We start from the raw sequence: 17,495 nt of genomic DNA, 5'->3' as shown, positions 1-17,495 counted from the left end.
TTTCTAATTAATTTCTGATATTTAAATATCAATCTACTTATAAATCCATTATTTATACCAGAATATTGACCATTAATTCTTATGAATTAAAATTTTAAAAAATTATTGAAATATTAGCTATATTTTTATGGATTCAATAAACTAGTTATTCAATTTAAAATGCATTCAAATATATATTTGTATAAAAAAAATGCTAAAACATAATATATATATATATATTAAGCAAAAACATGATTTTTGTGTTTTTGAGAAACTTGTCTGTATGAAATTTAAATAAAAATTAGGAGTAAAAAAATTATTTGTCCCTAAACTTTTGAGAGATTGTGGCAAAATAAGGCTTGGATTAGTCAATTTTATACTTACCTTATTAGTTTTTGGGTAAATTATATCATTTCATCTATTAAAATGTTAAGAGTGATGATCAAAATTTACCGAAGGATGATGAGGATTATGAGAAACGGAAATCTTAGGATTTTGTAATTGATGAGATGAACCAAACAGGCTCTGTCAATGATGTTCGGTGTTGCTGTTAAACTATGATTTTGTTATTATTTTATTTTTTAAAATATTTTTAAATTATTTTAATATATTAATATTAAAAATAAATTTTTAAAAATAAAAAAATTATTTTAATATATTTTAACTTCTACCACAATCCAAAAAGGCATTGCTCAAAGTAAAAAAATGGAGGTAGATGGCATATTTGTGCGGGCCAATTATTTATGCTAATTTGACCTCTTCAACTATACAATAGGACAACTAGCAAAACCCCACTTCGAGTTTGCAACGTCATACTCTTTTGTAGAACAAGAATCTGAAGTTCTAAATTCCCAAGATTATATATTTGAATACGGATTGAATCTCTAATTGACGACCAAGAAATTGAGTTTCAAGCCAAATAACAATGTTTTAAAAAAGTAATTAGCAAGAAGAATGACAATTAAAAAGGCGCTTCAAGTAATTAGCACATTCATAATTGAAACGCTATATTTAAATTAACTATAATTAAAATTAATTAGTGTTTCATTGTAGCGCGGGTTATTGTACACTGTGAGTGAATTCACTGTGGATTGCACTGTTCTGCACTGTAATGCAGGTACTATACACTGTTAGTGAATTCACTGTGGACTGTACTATTTGGTGGGGGCATGTGTGAGGCTGTAGCCAACAAGTCCTAAGCCCCATGCTAGAGACACGCTCTCTAGGGCTACGCACACGTGATGCTTGGGCTCCTGCTTGGAAGCTGGGCACCCACAGCACACATGTGGCGCTTGGGTTACCTACATGTATACTGGCAGATCAAGCGCACAAGTGGTGCTTAGGCTCTTGCCTCAATGTTGGGCTCGAGATTCCTATGTTCTAGGATTCTAAATATTATTGTTTGTTTTAGAAATATTATTATTTTTATTATAATTAATTTTATTAATGAAATAATTAATAAATTTGAAAGAAAATATTATTATTAATATTAAAAACATATTATTATTTATATTACAAATTTTTATGATATTGTTTATAAAAATATAAAGTGAGCCCACAACGCAGTATTATTAAAAATAGTCAACAATTCTACGTATTAATATAAAAAATATTATGATTTGAGTTGTAAATATTATTAGTTTTCTTATAATACAAAGTATTCATATAAAACATATTATTATTTGTGTTCTAAATATTTGTTTTTATATAATTCCAAGTATTCATATCAAAGATATTTTTTTTTTATAAGAATTGAAATTTTTAATAGAAAAAAATATTATTATCTGCGTTCTAAATATTCTTGGAATTAAAAATAGTATTAGTTTGTTATGAATATTATTATTTTCACTATAATAAAAAATATTAATATTAAAAATGTTATCTTCGTTATCTTTTGTGTTATAAATATTATTATCTTTATAATAATTAATATTATTAATAAAATAATTAGTAAATTAGAAAAAAAATTATTCTTAATATTGAAAAACACTCATATATTTGATTTGAAAGGTAAAACTAAAATTTATTATTATTATTATTATTATTATTATTATTATCATTAATAAATTTTAAAACACTGTTATTATTATCGAAGAAAAACCACGTAGAGACACGTGGCGCTTAGGTTGTTGCCTGGAGGCTGGGTACACCCCTTACGCCCACGTGATGCTTGGGTCCTGCCTCAGTGCTGGCATTCCCCTGCGCGCACGTGGCATTTGGGCTGCCTGCTAGGGGGGTTGGCACCCCCAACATCTATATAGCACTTGGGCACCCCAAAACTCAACTATCATTGGGCCCAGCATTTTGCAGAACCCAAAATAACTTTGTGTCATTGGTTGTACAGGGCCAAAATAGACTTGGGTCCTGTCCATGCAGGATCCAAATAGACCCAAATAACCTTGGGTCCTGTTATCTTCAGAACCCAACTTTTTAAGAAAATAAAAAGTCAGCCTGCAACATAATGCGGGTCACCTAACTAGTATCGAAACTATAATCAATTGCAAATTAAGTTTAATTATACCAAGATCATGAAATTAATAATGCAAAGCTTGCATTATTAAGAGCTCAACTTGGTTTAAATTTTGCTTTTTCCATTCCAAAATATTATTATAGCCAATATGGTGTGAGACGAAAATACTTTTTTTTTTCATTTTATGATGGGATTTTTTTTCTTGGTATTTAATTGTAGGAGGAGTTTTTATATATATATATAAAAGATATTGTGATCATGATTATTTTTTAAAGTATTTTTTATTTAGAAATGTATTAAAATAATATTTTTTTATTTTAAAAATTTTATTTTTGATATTAATATACAAAACATTATAAAAATATAAAAAAATTAATTTAAAATAAAAAAGTTATATATTTTTTTAAAATACACCGCAAAAACAATAATTACCTAGGAGCAGGAAACACCCTATCTATCTAGCCGTTGCACCCACCGTCTATTTTGCCAACGTGGCACTTCCATAATTCAAAACCCAACCAAAATCTGATACTCCTTTTGAACAAAGAATTTGACCGTTAGCTTCCTTTCTAATCAACGAAACCACGAAACACTAATTTTTCTGTTACGAAAACTAGAAGAAAATTCAAGAAGACAACAATGGCAGCCGATTATGCATTCAAGGAAGAAGATATGGAGATCGATGAGGGATTTGGGTTCCCAAGAGCCTATGCAAAGCTATGTAGAGATCATGGTGTTGTTGGGACTTATACCCATGGTCCTCCTTTCGCTTTCACTCCATATGCAATGCAGCAACATGAGGTAATTTAAAATAAAAAAATGGCCCTTTTGACAAGTCTGTTCGGATTCCTGGAAAATGGTGAAGAAGATGAAAATGAGTTTTTGCATTTTATTTTTTTTCTGTTTTAGTTTGTAGTGAAGGAGAAAAGTCGCTCAATGAGTTAAATTTTACAGGGATTAACTAGAAGTACACAGATAGGGCCTCTGTTATTTGATTTTGTTTTCTTGTTATAGAATTTATAAAGAAAATCTTTATGAATATAGATAATTTAATTCTTTTAGCTTCTTCGTTCTTCTTTTGGTTCACTAAGTTTCTCGTGAGAAACTCTACTAAGATGATGTGGTTTTAGGATGAAATTGAGATGTTAAAGCTGAAGCTAGAACTCGATATCAAACAAAAGATTAGACAACCAAAATGGATCATGAATTTCTGGATAAAATTGGTTTTAAAGAGTTAATACTGTCGACAATTCGGCTACTGCAACGCATTTTCTGGCTCATGTTATGAAATGATTTACAATGATAGTTTCCTTTTCAAGGAATATGGGTTTCCATTCCATCTATTTTGATGGAAAGCTGGCTTTGGTCATAATTTTCTCTGCAGATTTTGAGAACAAGGGAATTAGATCAGATGTTTCCAGTTATTGAACCAAAAGCAAAACAAACTGCCAAGCCCAAGATTTTTATCAGTCTCTTGTGGAGGCAGCTTAATCACCTAGGGTAACCACTTCATCTCTGCTCTGACCCTTTCGAAAATACCATAATTTCTGTGATAATATATTGAGGTGATATCTGATTTATATGTTACTGTGTTGGGTTTTAGGAATGCTGGATTTGATCCTGCAGTAATTCGAGTGGATCCATACGGCAATGTTCTATATTTTCATGCTGATAAAGCCTCTCCTCTTGCTTGGGACATTGATCATTGGTTCCCTTGCCCAAGTACATAATCAATCACTAATATCTCTCAATCTCTCTCTGTAAATACATACAACACATCTGTAATGTGTGATTTTGCTCATTTGAATTGTAGGGGGAGGATTGACAGTTCCAAGAAATCTGAGGATACTACAACGGCAAGTGTGCAAGAGGAAGCATAACAAGTTGGAGTTTCTCGTTCCATGGTGGGATCTTCAGCTGGGAATCTCTGTGAACCAGTTCTTATCAATCTTTGCTTCTTCCAGCTCAGATTTCAGGTGGGTCTATATCGATATATACCTTTTGCAGCATTCAAATTGAACAACGTTATGGAAGTTATATGATGAATTTGGTTCCAAAATTATGGCAGGCACAGGGCATTTTCATTTTTGTTCTCAGGAGGAGAAAGTGAGGAACTAAATGCTTCCCAGACAGTAGAGTCACATTCTTTTCCACAACATTTCATTGAATCGATCGAGAAACTGGGCCTTGCTCCAGCTGCTGTTGTTGTATCTCGAAGAGAATCATATGATTCTTCACTGGCTTTGAAATCATTGGATTACAACAGGCAGATAAGGCCCCATTCTCCTGCAATAGGTTGGTAGAGGAATATCAAATATAACTGTTTCTTTTTCTTCCTTTTTTCCCCTGTTCTTCCTCTTTTACAATCTTTCCGTCATTTTTCCTTTCCTTTATTCGTAATTATAAATTGAATTTCATGAGTTAAATATATTGTGTTCTTTGTTTGTGTTGCTTTAGCTTCAAGAAAAATGAAGCCAGGTGTTCTGAAAGAAAATGAGAACTCAGACTTTGTCACAAATCCATATCAAGCAATTGTCATGGCCAGAGATTCTCTTAAGCAAAAAGAAGCAGCTCACAAGATGCAGGCTGAAATACTGAGTTTGGACGACGAAGTTAATGAAATAAAGAGAAATGATGATGAGGAAAAGCTTAGTATTCAGGACTTGGAATTGACACTGATAAAGCGTAGGAGAAGGGCAGAAAAGTGCAGGCGGCTAGCAGAGGCACAATCTTCATATAGAACTATGCTAGAGAGGATGATTCGTGATGCTATGCACCAGTAAGATTTTTTTACTCAACACAAAAGGTTGTTTTCTCTATTTTTGTCATATAGTAATTGAAAGGTTGCATTTCTGAACTATTATTGCAGGAGTGTTGTTTATAAGGAACAAGTGAGACTGAACCAGGCTGCAACACATGCACTCATGGCAAGGCTTGAAGCACAGAAGGCAATCTGTGATGCTTCCGAGAAAGAACTCCACAAGAAATACAAACAAAGAGACGAGCTTGAGAAACAAATTAGGCCTGAATGGGAGCAGGGAAGGAAGAGATCAAGAATGGATGATACCTTACCTGAAGATGCAGACAGCAAAACTGTACTTTACTTACCAGGAATAAGGACAAGGACACCTTCACACAAGGAGCTCAGAGTTTTTCTAGAGGAGCAGAAAGCAACTGAAGCTGGCTTGCCTGCAAACGAAGATGCAAAACAAGACGAAATTGAAGAGGAACTCAAACAACCTGAAATGACTATCATGAGAGAAGAGCACGATAAATCAATCATTGCATTGGAAAATGAAATTCCAATTGAGTATAGGCTTCAGGCACTGAAAATAGGAGAAGGAAAGAGAGAAAAAATTCAATTCCCATTTATCCAAGACCAAGAAATAGAGGAGGATGAAGAGAGCAGAAAGCAACGCGGAAAGGGAAATGTAGAGAGGTGGCTGCAATTTCTGTTAGAGAATTCTGGAGAAGAGATTGAACGACAAAACTCAAACGGCTGTGAAACAAACACATCTGGTGATATTATTACGAAGCTGAACCAAAAGTTCCCACAGGAGGAGGCCAGGAGTTCAACACGTGTTCAAGGAAACGATAAAGGAAAAAGGTTAGAAGAGATTATTGAGATAGAACCACTGAAAGAAGAAGAAAATGGCAGTGTTGGTGGTGAAGCAATTGCAAGTAGCAACAGTTTTGAAGGGAAGGAAAGAATAGAGAGCCAAAAAGAAAGAGTGCTTACAAGGTCTGAGAGTGCCAGGACATTGCGGCGTATCCCATCCTCTACATCTTTGATCTTGGGTATGAGAAAGGGAGTGGAATGCATCAGGAAAAAGCCCATGGTAACTGGTGATGATGACGAGATGGTGATCGGGCTGCAGGGAACAGCTTCATCAAGTCATCCATCAAGAGTATCAAGAAAGCAGTGAAAATTTGAAAGTGGAACTCCCCCTTGTTCAATGCATTTGTATTGTACCTTAAAATATAGAGTGCAGCAATGGCTGCATCAGCTGAATAACTCTGTGAAAATATGTATAGTTTATCATAAAGCGTCTTTGATTTGTGTATGAGATTGGCTGTGAGAGGTGATAACAGCTTGTTGTTTTGCAAATAAATGTGATTCAGCTTTCTTCATTTTTCCTTTAACAATATACTCTCTCATTAATTGCCTTGACTCAAGGCAAACAAATAAAGATCCTCATTTGCAAATAATTCTGTGAAAATAAGGTTCGCTTGCACGCATATTGCTGGGTGTAGACTAAATAATAAAGGATCCAGATAAGAAATCCCAGCTTATGGGAATGACTTAGAGGCAGCTTCCTAGATCCTCAACAAAAAAGCAAAGATTTACTGAAAAAACATGCAGACTCAGTACCCACGTAGTGTGATGCTTTTAAGTGAAACTAAGAAATTCTAGCTTGGAATGCAACAAAACTTACGGGAAACATAGGACTTGGAATTATCAAAATTATATGGCATACATGCCATTTTCATTTAATAAAATATTTACACTGCAAATAAGCTCTTTTGTAGATCTGACACGAAAGTTACAACATCATAAGTAGATAAATGAGATCATAATTCACATACATGATATAATAACTGTTTGAAATCACCTGAGAAGGATGGAGGGAGGAAACTCAGGTTTCCATCTAGCCGTCAACCCTCGAAGATGATTTGTATATTCATGTTTCATGCTTGTGTGTGCCAATTATCAAGGTTACTTAAGCATTTAAGGGTTCCTATATTTATCAAAATAGACAAGTATTTGACTTTTTACGCATCTTGACTTTTCGCATCAAGTTACCACTTACCTTAGCTTTAAAAAAAAAAATAAACATAATGCAAAAACTAAATAATTAATATATTATCAAGCCATACAGGCTATGAACCTTGAATTTTGAATTAAACATCACCGACCATATATTTGTTGTTCCAGTTCCATTATTTGGGGATTGTCTATGAGAGACCAATTTTCATTACAATTCCTTGTAATTTTATTATTTATTTCTCTTATTGGATACTTGTGCTCCCATCACAATTTAGAGGTTTTTTTCTTAATTAATTTCTAAAGCTTTCTGTTTTGGGCTTAAATGAGACCAAATCTCTTTGTCATATGAGTTTAAAACAATCAAGTACGACATTCATGCTCGGACTAGTATGTTTGTAATAAACTATTTTTCTTGGAGTTGTTCTTAATATTCAAATTCCAATAAAAGATAAAGAACAAGCTCATTTAACAATTTAAACCTCTAAAGATTTCTTTAAACGAAGCTAACTACAAATTTTTGTATAAAATTATTTTTCTTTTAGGAGCGTCAAGATACTTTATTACCAATAACTTTCACAGGCAGAAACTTTATGATAACTTTATTTCATATAAAAAAAACTAGTAGCGTAGGAAGTATTTTAGTCATCTCTTCGCTAGAACATCTTTTTTTTTTTTTTTTAATAACCCGGGGTGTCCGGGCCAGCTTACACGCACCACGACTAATCCCCGGGGCCACTGAACACCCTGCAAGCCCAGTAGACAGGAAAGGCACCGCGGGGATGACAGACATGCACGCTGAAGCTTGAACCCAGGATACAGAGGCAGGAAAACCCTACCACCGTTGGGCTACAAGCCTCGGTGCTTCGCTAGAACATCTTGAATTATGGAATATGGGTATCGAGATTTTCTTTTAAAATAGGGTTATATCAAGATTGTATATATAAACATGTTTAAGGAAATACATTGGATGATTTTAATATATATATATATATTTTTTGATTTCAAAGTTTAAATTAAAAAAAAATCAAGGCATACCTATCTCTTGAGGCTTGAGGTTCCAAATGCGGCCATAATTGTAAAGAAATTGAGATGCATGGTGTTATGTAAAGGCAGGACATTGGTGATTCAATTTTAATTATTTTTAATTTTCTGGTGGACAAAACCTTGAACCATTAAAAATAGCAATGCTTGTAAATGAAGGCTTGATATTACCAGCAAAATCCTAAATATATGAGTGCTAGAAGCAGCCAAGCATAAAACCAAGTAGCTGTGGTCATATATAGTCAAACTAATAAGTAGCATTGCTGAACATTGATTTTCTCCGCCTGGGAGAAGTTTTACCTTTGCCTCTCACCAGCTTAGTCTTCAAGTCCACAGGAGTTTGTATTCCACTCCCCACATCTCCTTCTCCTGCATTTTTCCCTTCAATCTTCTCAACAATACTAACATTATTACTACTTCTCAATGAATTAGGCATAATCCCTAACTTCTTCCACCTAAAAAACCCTTTCTTTTTCTCCAACATCCTTTCCATCTGCATTTGCATCACATAGCATTGGCTTTCTAGCCTCAGCACATCTTCTCTCAGCTTCCTTATCTCCATTTGTTGATCACTCATTTCACGTTTCGAAAGCAACCTAGCCGGAGCCTCAAACCCTAAGCTGGGGCTTCTAGCTCCACTAAACGACCCACTCCAATCTATTTGTCGATTGAGCTTGGTTTGCTCAGAGTAGAGGACTTGGATCACAGCACGAACAGGCAATCGTTCGTTTTGGGCAGCATGGAGTGATGCCTCCTGAGAGAGCTTTCGGCTATCAATCAACCTAAAAAGAGCCTTTCTTTCTTGCTTTGGCAGTCCAGGGTGTGCCTGATCAGAAGAGAGCATTAATTTATCTATCGTCTTCAAAACTACTAAAGCAATATTTCATGAGCCACAGAATATTGAAGATCCAAGGAAAAACTATGCTAAGGTTATTGGTCTAGACTAAAACTGTATGCGATAACTAATTCATCATTTATAACAGTGAATCGAGGGGTTACTGTATTGATTGGTGCTGTTCATATTGATCTCGTGATGCTTAAAGGAAGGTGCCAAATTGCCAATACAAAACAAAACCCTACATAATTCAACACTGACACTACCTTTTCACGTGCTGCAGACCACATCGGAGAAAGGCCAGTATCAGGTAAAATCTAGACTACTAAGTGAAGGGAAGTGATAATGTCAAGTGGCTCCTACCCTGCAGCCACCCCACCCCACCACCTAATTATTCTGATGAAGCCCCACACAAAAGCAGCCACATATAAGGCCACCAGATCGATCGGTACTCATATGAACCTTTTGTTTTCTAATTGTTATGATTTAAGTTTACTATTTTCAAGCATTAATTCTCTATTTACTACTTTTTTACACTCGTTCGCATGTAATAAACTAAACATTTTAACATTTGAATTAATGCTTCCAATGTACATTCATATCACAACTAATCATTCTAAATACCTTGACCTTAAAATTCATTCTGCGAAGATTTTTTGTTTTTAAGTAAATTGTTCAAAAGAAATTATACTAGTCTTCGCACCCTAAAATTTAATCCTGGCTACGGCGCCCCTAAGCAGCATGAACCACGAAACTCTACCAAGACCTCAGCCTGCTTACCAACTGAGATTATCCGTTTACCAATTGGAACTAGTGAAACAGAGTTACCTTTTTTTTATCCAACCACTACTGACCTTGCTAAGAGTACAAGCAGAGTGCACATTTGCGTTAATTGGAGAAAAAAATGAAAATTTCACTCAATATTAATTACTACTTTTGACTACTTACTTTGAGATAAGTATCAACGGCACGGTATAGACCATCATCTGTGGCACGGGCGTGACTTGGGAGAGCACCAGCAAGAGCAATGAACTCTGATAAATTCAAATTAGCATCCACAGCAGCTTCTGCTAGGTAAGAATCAACAAGCTTAGCTACCTTAATTAAGGCAGAACCACTCTTAGCAACCTCATCTAAATTAACAAAACTCCTCACTAAACGAATTATTAGCTCAACGTCTAGCAATGTCCCACAAGTGTGACTAAAAGATGGTATCATAATCTCTTTCAATGAAGCTTGGTCAAGTTGCCATGAAATCCTCTTTTCAAGCTCAGCTCTATATGCAGGCTCCACACTGACCATGTTTGCAATCCGGAGAAGGCGTAGGAGGAAGCTACATGGGATGGAATCCTTCTCCGGAGGCAGGATTCCCACTAGGGTTTCGACGAAAAATCTCTTTTTCATCCACAAAGCTGTGACACTCTCCGGGGATTCTTCAAAGTTCGCAAGCCCCTTGTTACTAGAAAGGTGATCACCAGAGAGGTCTGGTAGCCACTTTGATGCATAATGAGCTATGATTGAACCGATGAAGTCTGGACGGACACCCTTAGCCTTAATGCCGGCTAGGGTCTTAGCAAAGTAGTCCATATCAAGGATGCATGCGTCGTCGAACCAGCATTCGGCAGCGAATTGGGATGTTTTTAATCCTGAGGAAAGAACTGATTCTGGAAAAGAGGCCGCCTTCATTTTGGTGGAAGAGCAGCGAAGCAATTTTGAGAAGGGCTACTTAATATTGTTGGTAGATGGCTCTTTCATTTATATAAGAGGTTTCCATGTTACAGAATTTCTTGTGCCTAGTTGGGAAGGCATTGAGCACCTGCTAGACGAAGATGCCCTTCAGCTTTTGTTGTATGAGAGGATAAATGTACGTAGGGATGGATGGTATGTATCATAAGAGATCTTTGAGTGAATGGGAGAAGAAGCAGAAAGGATAAAAGAAGAGTAGGAACAGAGAGGAGAGGACAAATTGTCTTCAATGCTAATATTCCTTCCTATGACACGTCGTGGCTTATTCTCTTCCCAGGAGAACATAATTAATTTTAACCAGCCGTGTACCCATTCTCAACACTTATATTTATTTAATTTTATGATAATTAAAATAAATACGTGCATGGTTTTAGTTTTTAAGAGAAAAAATATGTATTATTTTAGTTAAAATTCTTATTTTTTATTCATGGATTTTACTTCTTATTTTAACAAATTAAAATATGTTTTTTTTCTTGGGAACTTTATTCTTTCAATAAGAACTTAGGACAACTAAAATAAATATTTATTATAAGAATTTTAATAATTTAAATTAAGGAGAAAAACTTGTATTTCTTCAGTCAAAACTCTCTCATTTTATTCATGTATTTTTTTTATGAAAATATGTATTTTCCACTAAAAATATTAGTACAAGTTAAAATGCAATATGCAATGCAAGTATCCGTGATGCTTTTGTGTTGTCAACAGCAAGAAGACATCACTTTACACCTGGAAAACTAAGCAACACGAAGCATCATGAGGGAGGAAGCAGCCAAATGCTGGGATGGATCCTATAGGATCACGAGAACGCATTAATTTCAGCTAATTTGATTAGCAATATTGAAACTTCGAGGACATTACAATAAACTATCAAAACTAATGGATTCTTAAATGGGTGAATTGGGCCATTAGCATATAAAATACAAATAAATAGGGAAATAACATAGAATAAAAATGTTTTGGTGAAATAATATAATTTAAAGTTGTTGTGGTTCAAAATTATGTTATCAATTAGCAGAATATTTTGATAGATATTTTTTTTAAAAAATGAGAAAATAGCTAAAGTTTTTGTATTTTAAATTTGAAAAAATTTATAGAATCATAGTTCTTATTTTATTTGAAATTTATTTTATTTTATAATTTTAAAGAGTTAAAAATTTTATAATTTTAACAAAATTTGAACAGAGTTTTCTTATATAGAAACTATACCTAAAATTTTGTCTCATTTAAAAAAACCTGTAAAAAACACTATAACCTCAATCAACAAATTCTAATTAAACTCAACAAACTCTCACATTTTATAATCAAGAGTTAACCTCTCTCCAAATGTATTAAGTCCAAAGCGGCAAACATTGAACCAACAAGATGCATAAGTGTAACTCTCGTTTGCTTTGTCAATATTACAAAACACAAATGTGGCCTCTCGACCCTCCCATAGCAAGAAACCAACCTAATATTAATAAAATATTAGTGTTAAATTAAAATATAAATACATAAAACTCAACGGTTAACATATATTAATTATAAAAAGACTTGATTACTTACGTGATGTTGAATCTGTTGCACATGTTGCTCATAATGCATATATCCATGTGGAGGAACCTCCTCGAGATCCAGAGTAGTAACTCGACGTATGATACTCATGTACCAAATCATATGCTCCTCATCAGTAATCACAGAATGCATCTCTATAAATATCACATTCCTCCATGCATCTCATTATGATACATAAGCTCAATGATGACCTAACCAGTAGTAATCATCATTTTTTTTTTTTAGTTTAACGTGGGTGTCCGGGCCAGCTTGCGCGCACCTCGACTAATCCCACGGGCCCTGAAGTTAACGACCATGTAAGCCTCCAGTGACCATCATATGAGCAACCACAGGGCTTGAACCTGAGACCACAGAGGGAGCAAACATCTTGGTCCCAAGCTCTTACCACTGGGCCACCACCTAGATGGTTAATCATCATTTTTACTCTTATCAGTAATGGCGTGCAAAGCATCATTCATATCGATGTTGATTTGAATGTGATGTCTGTAGCCGAACTATCGCATTACTCAATCTAGACAATATAGCTCAACCATCTCAAGAAATATTAGTGGGACCACTAATATCCATATATCCATCTCACTGATGCATACAGTCAGAGCAACCACCAATCTTTCTTCCGAATAAGGCGTCTACATGACCTGCAGAATATAAGGTACATAGTTATAACAATAGTTCGGTAAAGTTAAATTTTTTTTAACAAATAGTTCAAAAAAAACTTGGATAACATGTTATCTATCGAGCTCGCTCGATAAAATGCAAGCACATGTACTGGATTATTTTCAAAAACTCGTTCAGCACACCACCTAACATTAAACACATGTTTATTTAATTGCGTTTTTTAAAGTTACAATTACACAATATAAATGCAATACATGTATGCTGGTGAGAGATGCAATGTAATCCCCATAATCTAGACTATCATATGCGGTAATCTAGGGCCTGCCCATATGAAGATGTTCTCACGACCATAACTCTGATTAAATAAAAACATTTTGTTTATTTCATGTTAACAACAAAATTATGAAATCTAAATAGTTATTTACAATTTTTTTATTCATACCTGTAGAAGTAGCAAACATCCCCTCTACCTGTTTGGCTCCCTTCAGGAATGCAAAATATAAATGTTTATACAAGCATGCCAATACAGCAGATCTCCAACTATATATGAAGATGGCATCAAAATTATCCAGAAGCATCAAATAAAGTAAAGGAACATATCTCCATATGAGGTCAATGAATAATACAATGTCAAACAAATAAAGTATATATGCTCTAGCATACCTACAAACAAATTAAAATCCTAATAATAATAATTAACACAATATTAATAAATAATCAACACATTCAAATCATAATTGATTTTGTACCTCCGCAAGACCTCATTGTCAGCATCATCTGGTGGTGTCAAAAATATCTCATCAATCCACTTAAGATATCTACTACCCCCCTTCAATTCAGAAGGAGGGAGTGATAATCCAAATGATCATTCGCATAACACAATTCTATTACGAACACCAGTAGATGTGACTACTCGTCCATCAATAGGTAGTCCAAGCAAAATCATCACGTTCTATAGTGTTTGTGTCATCTCTTCATACCTAAAATGGAATGTGTTTGTTTCACGTCTTCATTGCTCAATCAGTGCATCGATCAAGCCATGATCACGCTTGATGTGATCAAGACAACTAACGTACAAAAACCTGCATGGACCACATATGGTTGGACTCATTCATGTAGTTGCATTCGTCTATGTATACGATAATAAATAGTGGTGCCATCATGTATAACAATTTAAATTATAATTACATATATGTATAATACATTTAATTATAATTAAATTAAGCATAAATTGATAATTTATTAAAATTAAATATTCTTATAATGTCGGTGAATGTTTCCTCCGATTGATGTTGATCCTGTAACCACAAGATAGAAGTGTTGGAGGGTATGATAGGCATACATGGTGATTGATAGTCTACATGCTCATAATAATGCTCTCCCTGATCATCTTCCAAATATGGACGCTTAACATGAGAAGATGATCCACCACCTTGAGTGTATGGCATCCCATGTAACAGTACCTATAATTGATGTGAAATTATATAAGTTTGAATATGCTTAACAAAAATATCGTAATATGTTTAAAATCATATAATTATATTGTTATACATACATTGTCGATTACGACATATTTTTCTATTATACCATGTGTCATTGCTTATGACATACCTATAATGTGCATGACCTTCTCTTGCACTCATCTTGTTTTGCAAACGAGTAGACATTCGTCGATCACGTCCTAATTTCCATCTAGATGAGTCTGCTTCAGCTTGAGGTCCATTGTAATCAGTCTATTCTAACTCGTCTGGTAATGGACGAAATGACATTTCATATGATGATCTATAGCTTTGAACCATGTAATAATCATCAATAAACTATGTGAAGTCAAAGTGATTCTCGGCACAACATGTAAGAATATGTGAACATGGATGATGAAATGTTTGTCATTTACCACATATGCATGTTCTATCATTTAATATCACTACTCATCTGACTTTTATCACGACACTCGATTTAATAGGGGTGTTAACCTGGAAAACATGTTTCTCATAATCAAACAACATTGCAGTATGATCTCTTGATCTATCCCTACTCATTGTCATTTGAATCTGAATTGTTGAAGGCTAAATTACTCCACTTTGAATGACATCACTAACTTCATATCTCTGCTTAACCTAATAACCATTACATATGTAAAATGTTAATTGTACCAAAGTAGAGATAAGCATTGCATGAGTATTTTTCAGAACATGATTAAATGATTCTAAATGATTCGTTGCCATATTATAATCACGGTGACTTCCATCATAAAATAAAGCCTCTCTTTTTTTTCCTTTTCAAGCCATTTTGTATATGTTAGGTCTAGGTTACACATTATTTCATACCACAAATCAAATTTGCGCCTATAAGGTTCATAACACATCCTCATGAAATCTTTTTTGATAGATGGGTCTTTCAATTTATGGTTGAAGTTGCTAACAAAATGTTTGGCACAATAGCGATGGAATTCTAAAGGTTGACACTAAATTTTTGCTACTCCATTCTTGATGTTTGCATGTCTATATCATATTATACACATACCAGTTCTACCACCAGTAACATGTCTTTGTAAGCAAAGCAAAAACCATCTCTAATTATAATTATTTTTTTCATTGACAATTGCAAAAAGCTAAAGGGAATATCCTATTATATATATCAAAAGCAATTGCAATCAATAACTTCTCACCATATCGTCCATAAAAATATGTCTCATCAACATTAATAATTGGTCTACAATTCTTGAAACCTTCAATACAAGGTCCAAATGACCAAAAAACTATGTATGTCAAATCATTAGTTGTTCTAAGTTTGATTCCTTTATTGCCAACAACAACCTAGACAATTTCTTAAAAAACTCTTTTTGTGAACCATAAAAATGCTCAAACACCTTTTGGTTTGCAACTCATGCTTTGTCATATGATATTTTATACTTGTAATGCAATTTTATTCATCTCGTATGCTGACAACCATCATTAAAAGATTATTCATTACAAAGGTTGATAAAGCATTAGCAATAAAATTTGCATAAGTTGATGATGGTCTTTTTGGACAAAGGTCAAAACACATGTGTGTGGTCCTTTTAACTTTTTTTTATCTCAAATCAATCCGATCTTTTATGATATTCCCCACGTAAATACCACTTATATTATGGTGCTTGCATACATTGTAATTGAATAAATATAAAGTTTGATTGTTGGACTTGGTATTCAACCGAGTGTGTAATGTGCAATAGTTTAACAACATTAACCAATTCATTTTTACTACTAAATGTTTGACTAACCACTAAATCAGACCCTCCTGATATACGTTTATGACTAAGTGTTCAATCATGTCAAACAACAAATTTAGACCTAGAAGAATCTACAAATTCAAGAACATGAGGAATAATTTCATTATCAACATCATTATCATTATCAACACCATATTCATTATCACTAAGCTTAGAATAGCCAAATCTATATTGATCAGAACATGCATTGTCAAATATAGTATCATTTATCCTTTATAGTAAATCATCCGACAATAAACTATTTTTACCTCTACCAATTGAATTTGAAAAACCAACAAAATTTGGGACATACAAAGATTTTGATTGACTACTCACATACAATATCATCATGTTCAAACTACTTTGAATGAAAGAATCAATCATTGTCTTAAAACTACCATCACACATAATCAGTATAGGATAATATTGATATTCACAAATTTGACACCTCCAAGTTATTTCAACATCAATATCATTATAATTTCATCCAAATCCATGACAAATGGTTTCTTTCATTTCTGCATATGGCATGCCTAAATAACCAGTTAACAACAAACTACTCTCGCCAATGCATGCGATACTACTGTTTACATAAGAAACAATAGTGTCACCGTAATGACATAATATAAATATGTTATTAGATATTCTGTAAAAAAGAAAAATAGATTTTGATCAAATTGATATAATTTTAACTAAATTACATTACCCTAATAGGCAAAATTTATAGCAAAATCAATCAAATTCCCAAAATTTAATGTTAAAACAAACTTAACCAAAAATTAAATATAATTCATTATATGAAGTCTCATTGATATTTTCATGCTCAATTGCATTAAACCAAACCTAAATTCATAAAAAAATTAATATAATTCAAAGAAAATATTAAATTCATCAACTTATCAATAAGATCATACGAAGATGAATTCCCAATAAATTAAATATCGAAAGATGAAACCAGGAAAAAACACTAATTACACAAAAGGATCTAGAAAAAATGAGGGTGAGAATAAACATTAATTAAAGAGATAAAAAAATTTCAATTGAAGTGTTTAATTGAATTGAAAATAGCTTTAATAAAAGAAAAAAAAATCAAAAGAATGAGGGACAAACTGAAAAAAATAATACAACAAAAAATTTGATTGAATGATGAAATTAAAAAAAACTTAAACAAAAATGTTGAGGACAAAATTAGAAATTGAAGAAAATAAGGACTGAAATGAAAAATCAAACATATGAG

The 17,495-nt window shown here is 33.5% G+C and overlaps 1 protein-coding gene and 1 pseudogene across 1 annotated transcript; one reads left to right on the top strand and one right to left on the bottom strand.

Annotated features, from left to right (window-relative positions):
• Nucleotides 1-2,978: 2,978 nt before the first annotated feature.
• Nucleotides 2,979-6,580, top strand: LOC18094740 (uncharacterized; annotated as a pseudogene).
• A 1,825-nt stretch (nt 6,581-8,405) lies between these two features.
• LOC18094739 (root phototropism protein 3) lies at nt 8,406-11,056 on the bottom strand. Its single transcript, XM_006369096.3, has 2 exons — nt 10,042-11,056; nt 8,406-9,084 (listed from the first exon to the last, which is right to left on the bottom strand). The coding sequence occupies exons 1-2, from the start codon at nt 10,777-10,779 to the stop codon at nt 8,506-8,508; spliced, it is 1,317 nt and encodes a 438-aa protein (XP_006369158.2). The 5' UTR covers nt 10,780-11,056; the 3' UTR covers nt 8,406-8,505.
• Between the last annotated feature and the right edge of the window lie 6,439 nt (nt 11,057-17,495).

The sequence above is a fragment of the Populus trichocarpa genome, chromosome 1 (genome assembly GCF_000002775.5).
Source record: "Populus trichocarpa isolate Nisqually-1 chromosome 1, P.trichocarpa_v4.1, whole genome shotgun sequence".
NCBI lineage: Eukaryota > Viridiplantae > Streptophyta > Magnoliopsida > Malpighiales > Salicaceae > Populus > Populus trichocarpa.
Note: the sequence above shows the minus strand (reverse complement) of the source record. Positions and strands in the feature narration are given on the sequence as shown.